Below are 21,090 nucleotides of genomic sequence, written 5' to 3' on the forward strand. Positions count from 1 at the left end.
CCTTTGTCACTCTTATTTGTCCATATTTTCATCAAACTTCCTGTTTGATCTAAACCTTTTGGTTTCCACTTCCTGTTTTGCAGATACTAGTGTTATTCCATTTGTTTTGTCCTTATTTTAATAATTTCCTTTTCATGTTTTTCATCCGTTTCCTGTTTGACCTTAACTTCCGTTTACAAAGAAATTTTCATTTATATCTTTTTTTTTTTTTTTCTTTTTTAAATATTTAATCTGGGGTCTCCTTGGTAGTAACTCACCGTCACGCTTCCTGTTTGGATGTGCTTGCGATCGGTGTACAATACATAATTAAGACACTTGCAAGAACTGTAAAAAGGATATCATTTATTAGTTTTCTTCTCCTTATTCAGCTTGAAGATGAAGTTGGCACACTCTTAAAGGGACAGAAAGTCCAAAACTTAAACTCACGACATCAAGTCCCCAACAATTAAAAGAAAAAAAAGGCACAAAAGATACAAACATGCAAGAACGTATAAAGTACACAAAAGCATGTGGCACACATGGCACATGCACACAACACGCATGTTTCAGCGGCCCCTCAGGTTGTTTCCATGGTAACGCAAATGAGTCAAAATTTCCTCGAACAAAACTAGACATCAATTTCAGTTAAGAATGTTAGCTCGCTCTTTACCTTTTCCTCGCAAGATCTTGAAGGTCCAAAACGATTGTTTAAAGCCACAGCAGGAGCCAAAAGAAATGTTCTAGAATGACATGAACACCAAATCATTCATCTCGTTTGAAACAGCTGAGATATCATAATTGGATTGTAACAGCACGAGTAACACAAAAACATTCCAGAACATCACAAGTTCCAAGACCCACATGTGTATTCTAGAAGTCCCATCAACAACAACCACATGTCGTCCTTCAGACGCTGAGAATGTTCTAGAATGTCCAGCAGCAAAAGGGTTGATTTGTGTAAGTATAAAGCAGCAAAACAAAGTTTGCTCTAGATTAACAATTTACAACATGAGGCACACATTCTTAAAGACCAAGCAACAGATCTAAGCCAGAACACGTTTTGCTCTTCAGACACCAAGAGAATGTTATTCTGGAAAGTCCAATAGCAAAAGGAACATTCTAGAATGACATCCAAGATTATGATGTGGGCATCCACAAACTCAAGCGCACATTCTAAACCAGTTATCAGACCAACGCAAAAAGGCTATCTTGTTTGTAAGACAGAGCTTGGAACATTGTTCTAGAATGTCCAACAGTTAACGGAACATTCTAGAGTGACGCCCAGAAACACCAAGATGAAGCTAATGTTCTGAGATGAATAATCATCAGACTAACGCCAAATGATGTAGTTTTTCCACCTTTGTTCTCTAGCGCATGGAAAGTTTTTCTAGAATATCCAACCATCAGAAGGAACATTCTAGAAGTCAAACCAAAAACAGGCTGAGTACATCATGCTCAACCACATCCTCGCAAAACAATCATCAAACACCAGACCACATCTTATTCTCCAGTCCGAACTCTGAACGTTGGTCTAGAATGTCCAAGTCAAATGATTGTAAAAGCAAAACAAACATTGGCATCCAAGAACATCAAGCTGAGGCACACGGTACTCAAGAGCAATCATATCAATCCCAGATCATGTCACGTTCTCCATCTTGTTCTTCAGTTTTAGAGTCACTAACATTTAACTAATTGTTAAAGCACAACGAACTAACAAAATTTCTAGAATGACATTCAAGAACATCACACTGAAGCACACGTTCGAGAAGACCCAAACATCACGTCAAGGCCAGATTGTTTTGTCAGAGCTGTGAACATTCTGGAATGCTACAAGGTCAGTAAGTCGAGTGCAGAATGCCGTGCCGACCTGTCCGAGGTCGCTTGATGTTTGTTTTGTTGGCCGTCTGATTAGTTTGCGACACTTCCCTGTATTTCGTCTACAACTGGAGTGCTAGCTGTGTGAACTGACAACGCTAATGGTGCTAGCAGTCGAGAGAGAAATTGTCCAGTCCACGGTCTACAGTTAGCTTACTCTTGGATGAGTCACCATGCAGTTGGACGACAACGTTAGTGCTAGTTGTGTAAGATAACGACGCTAGCGAGATCATTAAATGTTGTAATGTCTTCAATTCCGTCCCATTAGCTTGCCAACAAATTAGCCACGAATATGGACAGTGCTAGCGAACGACGCTAACCCAGTTAGCAGTCCAGAGAGATTATTAAATGTTCTGATGTCATCAATGGTGGTTCCATTAGTTTGCCAACGATGAGTTACCGTGAATTTTAGACTACAACTTCAATGCTAACCGCTCAAGCTAACGAAGTTACCGGTCATTGAACGTTGTGATGTCAGCAATGGCTTGTTAATGATGCGTTCTCATGAATTTCAACTAGAACGCTCTCGACAGATCTTAAATGTGATGTCAATGGCATCCTATTGGCTTGGTAAGAAAACCATGAACGTGAACAACAATTTGAGTGCTAGGTAACGGTCCAGCGAGAGCCTTAAATATTGTTATGTCATCAATGGTATCTGGTTAGTTGGCTAACAAATTAGCAATGGATTTAGACAACAATTTAAATGCTAGTTAACGGTCCAAAGAGAGCCTTAAATGTTGTGATGTCATCAATGGTATCCGGTTAGCTTGCTAACAAATTAGCCATGATTTTAGATAACAATTTGAATGCTAGCTAACGGTCCAGAGAGAGCCTTAAACACTGTGATATTATCAATGGTATCCGGTTATCTTGCTAACAAGTTACCCATGAATTTAGACAACAACTTGAGTGCTAGCTAATGATGCTAACAACGTTAACGGCCCAGAGATTGATCATTAAATGTTGTGATGTCATCAATGGCTTGTTAATGATGCATTCCCATGAATTTAAACTAGAACGGTCCAGACAATTTCAATGGCATCCTATTGGCTTGTCAACAAATCCATGAACTTGAACAACAATTTGTGTGCTAGCTAACGATCCACAGAGATCCTTAAATGGTGTGATTTCATCAATGGTATCCGATTAGGTTGCTAACAACGAGCTCCCGTAAAGTCTTGACTCCAACTTGAACCATACCCCCACAAGCTAGTGGACGCCAACGTTCCAGAGAGGTCCAGTCACGCTCTGCTGACAACTTCCTGCGCGTCATCCAAAGGGGGCGGGGCTTACAGTGACTGGCGTGTTCTATAAGAACAACAAGCATGTCCATGTGTCTTTTAAGGTGGCCATCGGCGGTGGTCTTTTGGTGGAGGGAAGGGTGGCCTTAGGTGGTCTTGACCAGGTCGTATACATAGATGTGGAAGTCGTCGTCAAACTTGATGAAGTAGACGGAGGGCTTGGCCTCCACCTGATGGATGACCATGCCCGAGCGTTTGCCTCCGTCCTCTTTGGCGTACTCCACCTGCTTGCCCACCAGGCTGTCCACCACCTCGCCCGGCTCGCGCTCCGACGCCGCGCTCTCGCCTGTGGGAACAACAGGGGAAATGGTTTCAATTTTTACTTCAATCATTAATATCATTTTTTTTTTTTTTTACTTTTTTAACTTCTCCTTAATTTCATTTAAATTATTTTTATGGGTTGTGTCAAAATAATTTTTCAAAATTAAATTACTTTTGATTCTATTATTTAGAATTACAATTATCCATTTATTACAATAAATTAATGTATATTCTTTTTATTAAAAAAAAAACTAATTCACCATTCTTTACAGTTTTAGTATAATGAATGATTTAATGTTAAGTGTACCAGTTTTTTTTTTGTCATTTTTTTTTACTTTTGTATAATTTATCACATAATTACTCAACTATTTAATTACATGAAAAAATGAGGAAAGAAACATTTATTTTACTAATATTTGTATTTTTAAGTTAATTAACCAACTAAAATTAAAGTGTAAAATTATGCTTTTAATTATTCTCTTTTTTCTTTTAATTATTCATATCATATTTAATTAATATAAGTGTATGAGAGAAATATACTTTCAAATGATTTTACTTTATAAAATAAAAATTTATGACAAAACATTTTAAAATAAATGTTAAATATATGTCAAAGACTTTACTTTCATTTTGTTTACTTCCAATTAATCAATGTAATTTTTTGTTAAAATAAATGCAAGTTGAATGCAAGTGTTGAATATTGTGCTTTCATAAAAGGGGAAAGTCAACAACAACAAAAGAATTCTTAACAATAATATGGTTTATGCACTAGTCTAAATATGGCATTCTGGTTAATGCGTTAGTGGAATATGAGTTAAGCAGCAAAATCCAGCAGTTTTTCACAAATATCAGAAGGCGGCCATTTTGCCACTTGCTGTCGAATGAAACTGTGATGTCATCTTTAGTTGACAGCAAGTGGCAAAATGGCCGCCCACTGAGATTGATAAAAACGGCTGACTTTTGCTGCATATTCCACATATGTAATATTAATCAGAATGTCATGTTTAGACTAGCGAGGTCACATATTATTGTCAAGAAATGTTTAAGATTGACTTCTTCAATATTTTCAATCAATTTGCATTTATTTACTGTGAATTGTATGTGTAAAATCATCTAATTAGCCTATGACTAAAATTACCTATCATTTTTAAGTGCATTGTTTATAATTAATGTAATTATAATTGCCCAAATATTAATTACATAAAATGTAAAAAAAAATAAAAAAAAATTTATTTGACAAATAATTGTTTTTACTTACAATTAGTCAATAACGTCATTAGATAAAGGAAAAAATAAAAAAAAATAAAAAATAAATACAATGTTTTCATGAACCAAAGGGCCAATTTAATGTAGATATCGTCGTGGGCCAGATTTGGAAAAGAACACGAGGCCCACGGTCCGTAATCCCGCCTTGCCGTTTGACTCACTGGCGTCGGGCATGATGCGCAGATCGCCCTCCTTGTAGTCATCCAGCAGCTGGTACATGTAGAGCACCGGGTCCTTCTCGTACGTGATGAAGAACCAGGACGTCATGATGGGCGCGCGGGCCAGCACCATCCCCCGCCACTCCTCCTTGGGCCCGTCCTCCGTCTCAAACATGTGCTCCACCGCCTTGCCGATCATGGCGTCCGCCAGCAGCGCGTCGGTCACGCGGGCCGGCGCTGAAGTCAAACGACTCAATCACTTTGTGGGTTCATTTGAGGTCCGTGCTAATAGTCGCGACGCTGTGGCTACTATCGCACTAAGGGACATGATTAGTTCACCGTTAATACTTTTAAATGGGACATTTGGTGACTACGTCACAATCTGGAATGGGGCACTTTGTGGTTAGTTCACTAGGTGCGTTTCCATTACCCTTTTTCGCAAAAATAAAAGTGATAATTGTACTATTTATTAGAATTGTTATCCCCTCAGGAGGAAGTTCCGACAACAGCGATTGGCCCCGTAACTTCCTACTTCATGTAACCCGAAAATGTTTTTCTTGTTCCCGGAGGCTGGGTAAAAAGGTGGGTTACAAAAAGTTTCTGGTGTTTTCTGGCATCCTCCCTGCTAAATTAACCAGACATGGCAGGACAGGATTTCAAGCTCCCCTCCTTTTATTCGACTTCTCGAACGAGGTTCGCTCGGCTACACCTCTCTCTCTTTTGCGCTCATTACGTGCACAGTATACGAAACACTTCAGCATGTAAAACTACAATGTAATACCGAAATTAATAATTCTCAAAACAAACATTAGTCATTCGCAAGTAAATAAAAATACACACTGGCAAACAACGTGTTACAGTCCTTTCCTCCGTGACCGGGTGGGTGTCACATGACTAATGCACAAAAAATGTTTCCATTACACTTTTGCGAAATACTTCTATTTCGATATGTCTCGAAAACTACCTCATAAGAGCGCAAAAACTTTTTTCCAGTGTTTCCATTACAAGCTTGCTTTTGCGAAACATGCCTTTTGCGCAAAACTGAGGGTCATGGAAAAGCACCTACTGTCAGTATTGAGCATGGTATGCCCGAGTGAGTACTTCACTGCCCTTATTAATAGGAGACATTGCATTCTGCATGGCCATCATTGGCTGAGTACACTTTGTTATACAACGTATCTCTTGCAGAGGATGCCAGACGTAAACAAGACGGAAATGCCCAAATGATACGAGCGTGGTACTTTCCAAGGTGAAACCGCACATTCCTGAATTTGTCTGAGGGGCAACGACAAAAGTCACGGGCTTCGGTTTTTGGTCATTGTCATAGTTGCTTGTTACTGCGATACTACTGTAGTTCATACGAGGGCTGCACGATATTGGAAAATTATGCGATATGCTGAATATAGCAACATCAATATTATTGCGATATTTAACATGTATCTAAAGAAATTACATTTTTATTATCTAATGAAAGAATTACATTTTTTCATGCAGAAAAATAAGCAAACAATATAATCTTAGTTAATTAATTGTAATTACCTCTCGATAATGTTCAACTATTGGATGGCAGTGCACATTTTTGTTAAGTACACTGTATTCCAACTATGTTTGCATTTGCATTATTTGGGTTGGAACACCCACGGAACTAGGGCCGTGGAAACCAAATAAAAAGAGAGGGTGAGGAGGGGATTTTTTTCACAGAGAGTGCAGTGATGAATTGCATCAGTGAGTTCCTCTCCTCTCTCCTCGCGAGCTTTGAACTGAGTGTCTTCTCTCCTTTATAGTCATGTTTACTAAATGTCAAACAGGTAAACCTGACAGTCTGACTGGTCAAATTCAGATAAAGTATAAATTCCATATCTTTACGATATGCATATTTCAGAGGCCAATATCGCGATATCGATATTTTTTTCCGATACATTGTGCAGCCCTAGTTCATACTACCGGAGACAAATTCTTGGTGTTTTTCAATTAATATGATTCTGATTAGTGGGACTCCTAGTGGGTACTTCATTGTCGTCATGGACATTTTGAAGTTACTTCTCTGTATTTGTGATTAGTTCCCGTCCTGACTAACGCGTTTTGTTTGGTCAGACGTGTTTGACGCTTCCTTACCCACTCGATCGGGCAGCACCTGCAGTCCGTGGACCCGGTGGTCGCTGTGCAGTTCCAGGCCGTAGATGCAGTCGAAGCCATCGTATTTGATCAGGTAGAGGGACGGGTTGACGGGGACCTGGTCCAGAACCGTCCCCTTCCACTGGGACGACTTACTGCCTTCCTTCCACACGTGCTGGATCCTGCAACCGACGATGTTTGTCTTGCTCGGGGATAAAGTCCTACTGGGCCCCACACCGGTCTTCTGCTTCCTGCCAAAGAAGATGGCACATTTCAGAACGTCTTAATCCTGCTTTATGCTCTTCATCTCTGCCTTACTTGTGAGGATTCCTCCTCTTCATCATATTGACTGACACGCCGGAATGTCCTGCAACGCAAAGTCATTCTGGGTTTGCTCGGTTTTGAACTTCGGGGGACGTTCGTGGCGGCCACTGACCTCTGTCCGCTCGGGGCCGCGGGGCCTCTGCGCTCTTGAAGGGGGTCTTCATTCATCCACCTGGGTTGGGGGGAGGGGAGGGGGTACTGGAGGGACAGGGTGGGGGAAGGAGGAGAGTGAACTAAGGGAGAGGAGGAGCACCAGGGATTAGACCGTCCTCCGAAGCATTCACACTGGGGAGTGCAGACTAGCTCCTGGAGAGAAAGACGAAGTTCTGGTTTCTGTTTCAACCTGAAGACACACACACACACACACACACAAAAAAAGATGTTTCATTCACCACCAGAACATGTCCAGTTCTCCACAAGATCAAAGCATGTTTAGAACTGTAACAAACTCAGATCAGGACGGCAACACTTGGACCAACACACACTTTGGCTATTAGTACCAAAGTGCCTTCGAACACCAGCATAACAACACCTAGAAGAGGACCAAAACACATTTCCCATCAAAGCACACAAATACCCTTTTGATTCTGACAAGGACCAAATAAGACTTAGTCCCAGGTACACTTGGAACAAAGCACACTTAGGTTGGGAACATGCGGATTGGAACTAAAGTATACTTAGACCAGAACCAATATACGCTTGGACTTGGTCCATTAACATTTAAACGATTACAATCGTTTACTATTAATGAGCTGCAACGTCATTTTCCAGCGACAAACACTACTTTTTCCAGCTTGATAGTGACGTCACGGCCTCCCATCATGTTTGGAATGTACTGAATGGTACGGGACAACATGTTTTTGTTCTTCCCTCCAGCGGCCACGGGACTAACAGAAAGCTAACGAGGCTAACGTGTAGCCTGCGCATGTGTTTGGAATCTGGCTCGCGTGCACTGCTCCTGTTCCATTGCGGAAACATTTGACAAAAATGCGCACTGTGCGTGCAGAACAAAGGAGGCGGTGGGGCTGTCAGCACACAAACACCGTGGTTGCTAACAGAGCCGCTTTGCTTTAGCGCAAAGCACAGAAAAGAGCCCGTGGCGAAGCGCCGGATGTGTCCGTTTTCTTACCGACTAATGTTCAGCGTCGCGGCTCAATCTCTCTGTCGACCTCCGCGTTCCTATCGATCCGCTTTTCTCCACCACCGTTCTCCACCGCCAAACCAAGCTAGCAGTGCTAACAACGGAAGCACTGCGGAAGTTGGGCCGCGATGATTTTCCAAGTTAAAGCTTCACCGTGAACTACGGTGCAAGAAGTATACTAGCGGTTGATACGAAGGCCTCACATGCAGGACAATAAACTTTAGGAACTGAATCCCTTAGGACTAAATCATCTTTAATGCCTTTTATTGTAAATGTTTGCGATAAACTAACCTTTTGTTTAAAAGATCATGCCGGAAGTAAGATATAAAAAATAGTCACGCGAAGCGTCGTCCCGCCTTTTCTCGTGTTGCTAAATAGTGAGCCTTCTGCGTGCGCTGTGGGTGGTAAGTTCTTCCTGCAAAATATTGAGCTATTGTGTTAACCGGATGCACGCGCAATAGGGCGGGGCTTATTGCCGCACATTGTTCACATGATCATGTCACAAGTAACAACTTCTTTTTTTATGTCTAGCTGATCAGAGTCTGTCAAATAAAAAGTATGTACGTTTTTGTGAATGGAAAAAAATATATATAAATATGTAATAGTAACACGATGCTCGACGTCGGCGCATCCGCCATCTTTAATGTGGCAGTCTGCCTGTAAACGAATACAATAAATGGACGCTCGATAAAGTAAGTGCACCAATCTAATGCCTCTTATTTTTGTGGATTAGTTTTTATTTTGTATATTACTATTATTTGTAGGTGTTGGAAGGACCCCTTGAAATTGAGACGATCATCGGGCTTTAATCAAAGCCAAGCAAAGCACGCAATAAGTGGCATTTATTGCTTTATTGCACGTGTGTGTTTACACGTGAGAAAGAGGCAGGCACAAAACAGTGACTTTTAAATCGTTTATTCTCGTAAGGATTTTTAAAAATATTTATCATCACAGTAATGTAACCAGCTCAATGGTCTAGTGGTAGAGAGTCCACCCTGAGAATGGGAGGTGATGGGTTCAATCCCCCGGCCGGGTCATGCCAAAGCTATAAAAATGGGACCCGACTGCCTCCCTGCTCGACACTCAGCATTAATGGTTGGAATTGGGGGGCGCGGCCCCTGCTGCTTACCGCTCCCCCAGGGGATGGGTCAAATGCGGAGAACAAATTTCACCCCCCCTTCGGTGGATGTGATAATCAGTGGTAGTTTAATCCTTTTTAAGTTTAATAATGTCAAATAGGTAGATGTAAATATTGACAAACCACTTTTTCCTCTGCTGGTGTCAGGCCAAAACCGCATAAGTCAGAAAATGGCAAATTTCATATTTTTCAAAAATCTATACTTTTCATCAGTCCACACGTGTAGGTGTCATTTTTCCAAATTATTGGCCAATCATAAGTGTTGAAAATGGCTTCAATGTTAATGGTTGATTGGACTAACATGGCGCTTTCAGGGTCTTCTAAAAAATGACTATTATGGAGGTTGAAGGTTTTGGCCTGACACTGGCGAATTATGTACATTTCATACTCATTTGTAACTTTTTGTTTTATAATCAGTGGGAAAAAAAACACATTTCACGCTTCCAGTATTTTTTATGTTTATATATGGCAAAGGAATATTGCCAGGATGTGTCACTATCACAGTTCTATCAAATATTTCCTAGCTCGCTTTAAAATCAAAAGACAAAACCACCACACCGTTGTTACATAAAAAAAGAAGTTGAGAAAGAGGAGCAATCAGTCTCCTAATGCTATTTTTGTCTCATCAGTTCTTGCTTATTAAGTTGTTATGAAATATGTTGTTTATAATATAACATAGTGTGGATGGGGGGTGAGAGAGAGGAGCAATAAAGCAAAAACAAGTGTTTGCGCTTTTCGTTATGGACTTGTTTCTTGTAAACAAACACAAGTTTACTGACTAAAGTCTCCCTTAATCCTTGGAAGACTTTACAATGCATTGTTTTCAAAATCTGCGATTGGCTGGTAACCGGTCCAGGGTGTCCCCCGCCTACTGCCCAGAGCCAGCTGAGATAGATGCCAGCACCCCCAACGACCCTTGTGGGAATAAGCGGTCAAGAAAATGGATGGATGTTTTCAAAATTTCATTTAGGATAGCCAGGCAGCAATCCCTGATGTACTCTGGAGAAAGTTACCCTTTCCGCGGGGCCTCATCAAACACCAAAAAAATTTCATTTCACTTCTTAAATTGTCAGATTTGAAAGACCATTTGAACAGATTAAACCCGAAGCAATTCCAAATCAATTATACCTTACGTGACTGTGGCCAGCCTGGGATGCTAAAGTTAAAAATATGCTTGACTTTGTTCCTGGTGTGGTCGGATGCAACCATTTTCTTCTTCAAAAGGGGTAGGGCATAGGGCAGTTGAATTCTAGATTGTCAATTAAAACGTGTAGAAACTATGGCGCCAATTCAGGAAAATTAATATTTTTAATTTAGTATTGTTAGATTCATTGTCAAGAGTAGGGGTGGCAACTGGGATGGTAAGGCATATTTAGTAGAATTGATCATAATTGGATTTACTGAGTCCAAGTGATGACTTGGCATGTCTTGATTTAGATTTTTTTCCCCCCCACAATAACTTGGGACTTGCTCGAATCAAATACTTTGAACTAGGGATGTAACAATATCCAAACATCACGATACAATAATTATCACGATATTGCGGGGAGGTTGGCGATACAAAAAAAAGGCCACAATTTTGTAGCAATGCTTATAAAAAACCCTAGAGTCTCTAAAAATACTTAATATTGAGGCACGTGGATTTTAAACATATAAGGGCCAAAACATGCCTTGTGAAAATTAAACTGCACTAAAAAAAAAAGTAGCCACCAGAGGGTGCTAGAACTGTACAAATGGAAACCAACCTGACTTTTTTTTTTTTTTTTTTAAACAGCTTTCTCAACTCATTCACTCCCAGCCATTTCCGCTGAAGCAACCCCCTTTGCTCCAAGCTGTTTTACTGGATTTGGACTGATTTTGCAAGGCCCACAGAATATTGTGTTCTATTGCTAAAAAAACATGGCATCTACGAAAAGAAAGATAAAAGCCTCTTCTTTTATCAGGAAAAAAAGGTATATTTGTATGTGTTTCCGTTTTGCAGCAATTAGCATTAGAATATAGCTAAGTTTCATTATTATTTCCAAATCTGTTTAAAAAAAAGTGTGGAAAAGAGCTCGCTTGCAACATGGCCCTGGTTGATCTTTTATACTCTGCTGCCACCTGCTGGCCGTGTTTGTAATAACTACCATTGCTTCAACCATTCTCTGCAGTTCAGAGGCTGCATCAAAGCCTTCCGTATGCTCTAGCATTAAAAAACAAACAAACAAAAACAACGTATAAATACGTCTTTGGGAACAGGGTGATATTTAGAATAGAACGTATTCATACGTTTTTGGGAGCAAATGAGTTAATATTGTGACATGACGACTACAATATATTGTGGCAGTTATAATATTACGATATCGCGATATTGCCGTTATCGTTACATCCCTACTTTGAACTGATGTGGGATTGCATATTGTACGCATGAGATGAAGACATGTGTGTCACAAATGTGTCAGATTATTTTAGGAAGTCAAAAAAAGTGCCTGCATTCGACTCACATCTTAGAGGTGACATAACATGAACACCTCAAAACACAAAAAAAAGATTTAAGACTGTGATAATTAATCAATGAGATGAACATGACACAACAAAAGATTATTTACAAAAAAAAAAAAAAAAAAGGCACGCTATTGCGGGGGAGTACCGGTCAACATTTTTCTGTCTTTGTTGTGTCTCCGCCTCATGTGTGCCGTCAAAGTCTTACTCTGAGCGAAGCTTCCGCCGCAAACTGAGCAACTGTAAGGTTTCTCTCCTGTGTGCGTTCTCATGTGCGACACCAAATTTTGCTTCTGGGAGAAGGTTTGCTCACAGACTGAACAACGAAAGGGTTTTTCTCCCGTGTGTATTTTCATGTGCGATTCCACGTGTGACTTATGAAGGAACGCCTTATCGCAAAACAAGCAACAAAATGGCCTCTCCCCTGTGTGTATTCTCATGTGTTTTACCATGTTGGGCTTTTGAGAGAACATTTTACCACAAACTGAGCAAGGAAAGGGTTTTTCTCCCGTGTGCGTTCTCATGTGCGATTCCACGTGCGTCTTTCGAGAATACGTTTTACCACAAACTGAACAACGGAAGGGATTTTCTCCAGTGTGTGATCTCACGTGTGCTATCATGGTTTCCTTATGAGGGAAAGCTTTACCGCAAGTCGAGCAACTGAAGGGTTTTTCTCCAGTGTGGATTCTCACGTGTGCCTGCACGTGTTCCTTTCGAGAGAACGTTTTACCACAAAACGGGCAACTAAAGGGTTTCTCCCCTGCCTGTGTTTTCGTCAGTTGCTTTTTAGCGGAACGTTTAACACAAACGGTTTCCACGTTGCCAAGCGTTGTCTCCTCGTCTGAGCATTTGGACTGCTTGTTGCCATTTTCACTGTCAGCGTCGCTCCCCAAAGGTTCCTCCGCGGTGTCGTCGCAGACTGTCAGCGGAGCCGAGAGGTCGCCTGCTCGCGGCCCTCCACTCGGACTGCCATGATGGAGCTGCGACCCCTCAGCTGGTTCGTCTTCGTCGTCTTCGCTCTTCACGCAAATGATAGTCAGTGGAAATTTACTGATGTCAGCCTCCTCCTCCTCATCTTTAACGTAGGGATGTTGTCGATCCTCTTTTTCCTCTTTGATGCTGGTCTGCTGTGGATCCTCTAGCTCCAAACTGGATGACTGCGGGGGAAGTTCATCCTGACCATCAATCACTTGCTGGACGCCTGGATGGAGCAGTAAACATCAGACATATTGTTGAACAGCACAAGCACACAGAGTCAGGCACAGTTTGTTAGCCGCTAGCCCATTAGCCACATAGAAATAGAAATTAGGGATGTAACACTTTTTTCCCAGGCCGATAGCAGTATGAGTACCCAACGTTTGAGTAGTCACTGATACTGACACCAAGTATCTTTACTACTAGTACTTTTGATACATATAACCACACCCCACCCCTCCAAGCATTTTTCCTTTAAAAAACATGAAATTAATGGCGTGATACCAATACCTGGTATAGGTACTAACCCATCCCTAATGGAAAGTGAGAATCAGAATGCAGAATTACAGCCCCAACTACCGACCCCCCCCCACCCCCCCCCCCCCTTTTTTTATTTTATTTTATTGTTTTTAGGGCTGTGCGTGTGTGCACTTTGCCTGTTTGGAAACTTTCTATCAGGATCCTCATTATTTTTCAAGCTCAGTGTGGCTCTCAGGATGTTTGGCCTTACTGGCCCCATGTCAAATAACATCACACCAGAGATCCCACATTTGTGCTTGTGGTGTGGCACGAACCAAGTCAAGTCATCTTTATTAGTACAACACAGCCCCATATACAGGGATGCATGCAGCATCGACAAATGTAGTAACACTAAAATAAAATCCAAGCTACATGCATTTACAGCATGAAGATGGAAGGACGCGTATCCACAGCCACTGTCTTTATTCTTAATTATGTTTCCTGTAATATCAGTCTATTTACTTCGTTAATGAATAAAAATGTTAAAAGTAGACTAGACTGACCTTGGATGCACATCGTGTTGTGATTCTTGTCAACAGCTTCCAGTTGTTCACAGTGAATTTCGTTCTCCTCGTACGACGCCATTATTCTGTTAAATATTTAAAATATATTATTAGTCGCTCCCGTACCAACTTTTTGGTGTTTTTTTTTTAAACAGTCAATTTTCACCTGGTTGTTTTCGCATCGCCCGCAGCCGCACCACTTTCCCGTTTTCTCTTGTTTGACGGCGGCTTTGCGGTTGGTTAGCATCCAGGTAACGCGCTGCTGCCATCTAGCGGCGGCTTTGAAGAAATGTCTATACATTTGCGTTTTTCTTGTAACGTTGCACTCTTATAATGGTTGTTGACTTAAGGGAAAATGCGCACAATCACTTGAAGCCCGAGAAAATTCCTTCAGATTTAGCAGTTTCGTGACGACGTAGTTCTTTCTCGGCTCTTCTCTCGAAGCGTCTTCAATAACGGCGCAAGATGGCAGCCATGTATTACCGTTGATGCTCTGCTGCCGTGAACACCAACGAATAAGAAAACGGCGGAAGTTGGCGTAGCTTCACGGCTACACAAAAGGCAGTCGACGGCAAGCAGGTAAAATCCAGTGGAGAACAACATCAAGGAGTTGAAATAGTTGGTGCTGAAGCGACTAAGAACATATTTTAAATGTTCAGCAGGACAATGGCGTCGTGTGAGCTGCAAGGGAAACAACGAAAAGCTGTTGGCGAGAGTCACATCGAGTTGAACATCCAAGGTCTGTCCACAATGGCACAATTTTACGATGAAAGTAAAGCGAGTAATGTGCATAGTAAATCAATAAATAAATAAATAACACTACAGTAGTAAAAGTATGAATAATTATTAAATGGATGTGGATAGGCCGGTAGCCGGACTATCCACATCCATTGTTTTGGTTTACCGGACACCGGTTTGCTTAATTAACTATTAGGTAAAACGTTTCGCCGTTTTTCTCTTCCTTTCTACCTAAACATTTAAACATATTAACTACTTTAACCTAATGTAGTAGGGGAAAATTTAGAATCTGAAGTTTGTGAGTTCTGATCGTTTTAGCAACACAGCGCATCTGATACTGATGTGGCGATGGTCAGGGTGGTTAATTTCGTTTAGAAATTGACCTTGCATAGATCACGTGACCCCCTATAATTGTCAGATATTCAATGATAGACCATGAGGATATGGATACTTCGACTCCGTATTGCTGACAGAGAGAGAAAAAAGTGATTAGCTTTCATGAAGAAAATTGTTAAGGTCACGTGATTCACAAGGTCATTTAGGTCAAATTATAGGTCAAATGGTTACTAAAATATGCACCTTTTCCAACAACGTCTGTTTTGTGAAGATCGGCCTGAAAATTCAAAGGTAGGTGGCCACTGGACACGCCCCTTTTCGTCAAAATAGTCCAATTCGGTGAGCAGTAGCTCCCAAATCGATTATCCAAGTGTCTGAAAATTTTATATTTATTGTTGTGCTATCATTTCTGTAAATTCCAAATCTGCTTGGTTAAAATGCACTTGGTAGCGTGGCATAGAATGCTGTTTTATTAGGAAAAGCGTCAACTGTATATAGCAGTAAAGTAACATAACGTTTCTGTCCTGCAGACATGCAGCATCTGATTGATCATCAGGAGGAGCTCCGCCCTCAGTTGCTGGCGGTGAGCTCCAGTTTGGTGCAAGAGGATCCACAGACCACCCACGTTAACGATGTGAAGAAGGAAGAGAATGATCCACAGCCCCAGCATGTAAAGGAGGAAGATGAGGAGGCTGACATCAGCACGTTGCCACTGCCTGGTGTATCTGTAAAAAGCGAAGATGATGATGATAAAGCAACACCCGAGTGGTCGCAGCGCCATCATCGCAGCCCAAGTAGAGACCACCGTGGACTACCGCCTGCAGATGACCTCATGGCTCCACTGTCAGACAGAAGCAGCTCGGAAGAACCTCCGAGGAGCGACACAGACTCTGGAGGTGACGACGGCAACAGGTGGGAATGCTCTGAGGAGGAGACATCTCTTAGCGGTGGCGAAACGTCAGAAATGGTTCAAAAAATTTTAGTCAACGCAGTTTGTGTCAAAAGCCTTGCTGAAAAACGGCAAAAAACTGTTACTTGTTCAACTTGTGGCAAGACGTTCTCTTGGCAGACAAATATGGTCAAACACATGAGAACGCACACAGGAGAGAAACCCTTTACTTGTTCGGTTTGTGGGAAAGCATTTGCTCGAAAGGATCACGTGAAATTGCACATGAAAACACATTCAGGAGAAAAGTCGTCTTGTTGCTCCGTTTGCGGGAAAACGTTCTCGAAAAAGACCCACGTGACCGCGCACATGCGAATACACACGGGAGAAAAACCTTTCAGTTGTTCCGTTTGTGGGAAAACGTTCTCTCAGAATTCAGACATGGTGAAACACATGGTCGTACACACAAAGGAAAAAAACTTTTGCTGCGCAACATGCGGTAAAACATTCTCTCGCAGGTTAGTCCTACGGCTACACATGAGAATGCACACCGGAGAAAAGCATGTCAGTTGCTCAATTTGTGGTAAAACGTTCGGTCAAAATTCACAAATGGGGAGACACATGCGAACGCACACGGGAGACAAACCCTTTAGTTGCTCAATTTGCGGTAAAGGCTTCTCTCGAAAGGACCACATGTTGTCGCACGAGATGACGCATTCAGATGTCAAACCTTTTTGTTGCTCAATTTGTGGTAAAACATTTCACGGGAAAGCAAACATGTTAAAACACATGAGAAGACACACCACGGAAAACCATTTCCCCTGCTCTACTTGCGGTAAAACGTTCTCTTGTCAAAACTACCTCGTAACACACATGAGAACGCACACTGGAGAAAAACCCTTCCGTTGCCTAACTTGTGGCAAAGCATTCGCATGTAAGAAATACCGTGCGGTGCACATGGCAAGTCACGCAGCAGACAAAGCCTTCAGTTGCTCCACTTGTGGTAAAACTTACTTTCATAAATCGAGCCTGGAATTGCACATGAAAATGCATACAGGAGAAAAACTGTTCTGTTGCTCAGTTTGTAGTAAAGGATTCCCTCAAAAGACATATTTGGAACTACACATGAGGACGCACACCGGAGAAAAACCATTTAGTTGCCCCGTGTGCGAGAAAACGTTCGCTCGAAAGAAAAACATGCAGTCGCACATGAGAAAACACACAGGAGAAAAACCGTACAGTTGCTTAACTTGCGGAACAACATTCGCTTATAATACGAGCTTGGTAAGACACATGAGAACCCACACAGGAGAAAAACCCTTTAGTTGTTCATTGTGTGACAAAAAATATTCTCGAAAGCCAGACTTGATGTCACACATGATGAAAACGCACAGGTGAAAAGCTCGTATTTTGACAGCACACGTTGTTTTCTGAAAACGGTTGGCATTTGTCTCACTGGAATCGCGTGAAAAGTGGAAAGCAATCAACGATAAAAGTCAAGTCAAGTTTATTTCACACAAAAGTCTCAAAGGGCTTGTCTGATCTCGCTTACCTGGCCAACTCTCCGTTACAAAGGGTTAAGGCCCCCCTTTATCTCAAACCGTAGTAACACGGGATTTACAGAGTTGACGGGGGCGCTTCAAGCTGGCGTCGAAAAGGATTCGTTTAGGTTCTCACCGCCCTAGTTTTAGAATGTCAGCCCCGGCTTCCATTAGATTAACACCCTTAAAGAGTAACCTTTGATGATTTAAGGATATAAATCTAATCACACTCTTTTTACAGCGGCTCCTTTCCCTATGATCGGTTGCACTTAGAATGACCTAAATAAGTTTAGCTGTCCTTGTCAGGACCGCGAGGGCTTGTTTCATTTGTTTATGTAAGCCGAAATAACCTTACAAGATTTTTGGAACACAGCCAACATGTATTTGGAACTATTATCTACTCAATAAACGATCTTTAAGGTATCTCTAAGTATGACTCAAATAATGAGAGAAAAGTGTTAAAGCAGGAAAGTGAAAGTAGGGTTTAAGAAATCAATGATTAAGGTGACAACACACATAAAAACTCTCAACCACATCTTGTCTTTCTTGATTTAATATTTGATCAGTGTTCAAACCAATAGCAAAGCAAAATTTGTGCAATGAGGAATATATGTTGATTAATGACAAGAGGTAATGATTCACACCATAAATTCAAACCAAACAAAATCACATGTACTCACAATTTGTTGCTTCTCACTCCAGATCATCAATTGAAGAAAGAAAAAAGAAAAAGAAAAACAAAAGAAGGGCAAAAGCTTTGAAAGAGAATTATTCCTTTGCTGGGTGGTCACGACAGGTAGCTATTCTGTGATGAACCACCTGGGTCTAATTATCTTTAAGCTAAACTAGTAATAATTGAATAAATTATATATAAATATAAATATAATAAATAATTGAGGAAGTTAACCATTTACTATCATTTACTGTTTAATTTTAATAAAACTGATCAAAACAAGGGGTAACTATCATCTTCTAACAGCCAATCAAAACAATTTGTCTACCACAAATTACTCTTATTTTGATTGTTAGAATTACTTCCTCATTCAGCTTGTGGGAATAAATGGGGCACAGAGCCAAATGCACTCCTCGTCAGAGGGAGCCTTGCTCTTTTGTTTTTTGCGCCCGGTTTCATTTTGTCCCGGCTAACTTATAAGCTCGGGATGCTGAACATAGCATGACTAAGCACAGATGAGTGTGTTCCAGCCAGTTTGTACCAGATTTGAACTGCTGAGTTCTAAATGTCGAGCGCTTACAACCTCTTCTCAGTTCCTTTAACAGCATGTTTTTTGTGACTTCCCTTGTTAACTTGTGACCTTACCAGTTTTGCAGAACACATTTGTAGACAAGGTCTAATTTTTTATGCTGACAAAACATTTATGTTTTTAAAATAAACCATACTTCCTATTTGTGAATAAAATCACTTCAAAGCTTTACACAACTTATTGCTCAAAATACACCACACCAATACTGATTAATATGAACATAAAACTCAAACCACACTCAAAATAAAACACATGTTATGTCAAAACCACCTTTCTTGCTATCATGATGACAGGTCTAACCTTTATTTACTCCATATGTGTTATGACGAATGAGTGTGTGCTGTGTGTGTGCAACTGTGTTACCATAAATGGATGTATGTGTTGTGTTATATGCTGGCTTCTGGTTCACGTTTATTAACCAATTATGGGGCATGTTTAAACGCTAATGAAGTTGACACTATACCAAAGATACTTCAGACCAGTTCTGTGTGACATATTGATTATCTCAAACAATCATTGCATCGCCGCATTCATTTGTTAATACACGCTACAAGTTCATATCATTCATGTTAGTGACATCATTAACTCATTCAGTCCCAGCCATTTTCACTGAAGCAACCCCTTTACTGGATTTTGACTGCTTTTGTGAGCCCCACAGAGTATTGTGTTCTATTACTATAAAACACGGAATTTACCAAAACAAAAATTAGCATCTCTTCTTTCATCAGGAAAAAAAAAGGTCTATTTCTGTTTCCGTTTTGGAGCAATTAGCTTTAGAATATAGCAAAGTTTCATCACAAATCTGTTTAAAACAGTGGGGAAAAGAGTTTTTTGCAACATGGCTCGGTTTGATCTCTTATACTCTGCTGCCACCTGCTGGCTATATTTGTAATAACTACCATTGCTTCAAGCGTTTTCTTCAGTTCAGAGGCTGCATCAAAGCCTTCTGTTTGCTCTAGCATTAAAAAAAAACAAAAAAAACATATAAATACGTCTTTGGGAGCAAATGAGTTAATATTTTGTTTTTTGGTGGCATCTGCTCAGCCCTTAGCCCGTGTTATCTGTCAGGCTTCACATGCCCACACTTGACAAATAGAAACGATATCCCCTGATCAGACCACAAAAGGGCAAGGAAAATCACACAGAAAAAAAAAACATCAGGGGGAGGAAAAAAAAGAAAGCTTGAGAAGGGGCCGCAGATGTGGTAATCGCCTTCCCAGGATGACCAGGCTGCAATGGATGCCGAATGGGCAACAATTTACGTAGTTTATGATACTAAACATTAGTACTAGAATAGTGCAAAAGTCCATTGAGGAGGTTGAAGCACTGCAGGAAGACATAGTCGTCAGGGAAGTGGGTCATCATCCAACTCGATGGTCGGTGTAGTTATCTCCATGACAGCAACTTCAAGGTAATGGTTCGCCCCGGATCTCATCACGATCAACCAGCGCAGAACCCGTAAAACAGCATCCAAATGATCACTGACACCTAACTCCGCCTCCAAACCGCGGAGATGGGAGGGAACGAAAGCAGCGGCAGTCACCAGGCCCACATTCAGCCAAATGCAAGAGTATGATAATAATGTGTCTTAAGTTAAGACGCGATTTAAACGTTTCAACAGAGGTAGCAGCTCTGACCTCCGAGGGGAAGACATTCCCGAGCACTGGAGCCCGAATCGAAAACGCTCTTGAACCCGCCGACTTCTTCTTGGCTCTTGGAATCACCAAAAGACCAGCGTGTTGCCAACGAAGGTTTCTTGTCGGAACGTACGGTATTATTAAATCGACGAGATGGGAAGGCGCCAAAGCCGTGCAATATTTTATATGTAAGTAACAAGACGTTAAAATCGCATCTCAGGTGGGCCGGAAGCCAATGCAAGTTGACTAATATCGGGGTAATATGATCGAACTTTCTCAACTGCGTCAGAAGTCTAGCTGCTGCATTTTGAACTAATTGCAGACATCTAAGGCTGGTCATAAAAGCAAATGGGAAAACCCCCCAGCATAATCATGTATGGTAGATTAAATACTGAGAATATTAGAATGCTGAGTTTTGAATTTGACTTTTGATATATGCACTTATAGACAAATGTCAAAATGACGTATGACTTATTTTCCTTACATTCTTGTTGTGTCATTCTGTAAATATTTTCTTACTGCATGAATGTATCAAAATGGAAAATAAATTGAAAAAAAAAACAATGCAAATGTTGTCACTCGGATCTAGACACAGACAGAAAATATAATAAAAGTGTCAAGAAAATGGTATTGTTGGTTTGTGTTTGTTTT

At 41.0% G+C, this 21,090-nt stretch overlaps 3 protein-coding genes across 6 annotated transcripts; 1 reads left to right on the forward strand and 2 right to left on the reverse strand.

Moving 5' to 3' along the window:
* Positions 1–322: 322 nt before the first annotated feature.
* On the reverse strand, positions 323–8,542 carry spinb (spindlin b). Of its 2 annotated transcripts, none has more exons than XM_077521837.1 (6): positions 8,412–8,542; positions 7,395–7,625; positions 7,277–7,325; positions 6,959–7,209; positions 4,847–5,080; positions 323–3,444 (listed from the first exon to the last, which is right to left on the reverse strand). In XM_077521837.1, the coding sequence occupies exons 2-6, from the start codon at positions 7,444–7,446 to the stop codon at positions 3,245–3,247; spliced, it is 786 nt and encodes a 261-aa protein (XP_077377963.1). In that variant the 5' UTR covers positions 7,447–7,625; positions 8,412–8,542; the 3' UTR covers positions 323–3,244. The 2 variants fall into 2 exon arrangements, with proteins under 2 accessions (XP_077377963.1, XP_077377965.1); XM_077521839.1 differs by having other exon boundaries at positions 7,395–7,480; positions 8,412–8,536.
* Positions 8,543–8,917: 375 nt separating this feature from the next.
* LOC144018975 (uncharacterized) lies at positions 8,918–19,791 on the forward strand. 2 transcript variants are annotated; one of them, XM_077521715.1, is made up of 5 exons: positions 8,918–9,115; positions 12,938–13,039; positions 13,129–14,618; positions 14,699–14,778; positions 15,644–19,791. In XM_077521715.1, exons 4-5 carry the CDS (start codon positions 14,706–14,708, stop codon positions 17,395–17,397), a joined length of 1,827 nt encoding a protein of 608 aa, XP_077377841.1. In that variant the 5' UTR covers positions 8,918–9,115; positions 12,938–13,039; positions 13,129–14,618; positions 14,699–14,705; the 3' UTR covers positions 17,398–19,791. The 2 variants fall into 2 exon arrangements, with proteins under 2 accessions (XP_077377841.1, XP_077377839.1); XM_077521713.1 differs by having other exon boundaries at positions 13,129–14,778.
* LOC144019014 (uncharacterized) lies at positions 9,995–14,623 on the reverse strand. 2 transcript variants are annotated; one of them, XM_077521805.1, is made up of 3 exons: positions 14,206–14,622; positions 14,040–14,125; positions 9,995–13,243 (listed from the first exon to the last, which is right to left on the reverse strand). In XM_077521805.1, exons 2-3 carry the CDS (start codon positions 14,119–14,121, stop codon positions 12,174–12,176), a joined length of 1,152 nt encoding a protein of 383 aa, XP_077377931.1. In that variant the 5' UTR covers positions 14,122–14,125; positions 14,206–14,622; the 3' UTR covers positions 9,995–12,173. The 2 variants fall into 2 exon arrangements, with proteins under 2 accessions (XP_077377931.1, XP_077377932.1); XM_077521806.1 differs by having other exon boundaries at positions 14,040–14,623.
* Positions 19,792–21,090: the final 1,299 nt, after the last annotated feature.

This window comes from Festucalex cinctus, chromosome 5 (assembly GCF_051991245.1).
Source record: "Festucalex cinctus isolate MCC-2025b chromosome 5, RoL_Fcin_1.0, whole genome shotgun sequence".
Classification (NCBI taxonomy): domain Eukaryota; kingdom Metazoa; phylum Chordata; class Actinopteri; order Syngnathiformes; family Syngnathidae; genus Festucalex; species Festucalex cinctus.

Bases quoted from the DNA above. Each gene is read 5' to 3' on its own strand.
- spinb (XM_077521837.1), bottom strand. From the start codon at position 7,446: ATGAAGACCCCCTTCAAGAGCGCAGAGGCCCCGCGGCCCCGAGCGGAC. The intron at 7,326-7,394 runs GTCAGTGGCCGC...TTTGCGTTGCAG, and splicing joins GCGGCCCCGAGCGGACAGAG to GACATTCCGGCGTGTCAGTC. The intron at 5,081-6,958 runs GTAAGGAAGCGT...GTTTGACTTCAG, and splicing joins GGTGCTGCCCGATCGAGTGG to CGCCGGCCCGCGTGACCGAC.
- LOC144019014 (XM_077521806.1), bottom strand. From the start codon at position 14,121: ATGGCGTCGTACGAGGAGAACGAAATTCACTGTGAACAACTGGAAGCT. The intron at 13,244-14,039 runs GTCAGTCTAGTC...TGCTCCATCCAG, and splicing joins CAACACGATGTGCATCCAAG to GCGTCCAGCAAGTGATTGAT.
- LOC144018975 (XM_077521713.1), top strand. From the start codon at position 14,691: ATGTTCAGCAGGACAATGGCGTCGTGTGAGCTGCAAGGGAAACAACGA. The intron at 14,779-15,643 runs GTCTGTCCACAA...TCTGTCCTGCAG, and splicing joins CATCGAGTTGAACATCCAAG to ACATGCAGCATCTGATTGAT.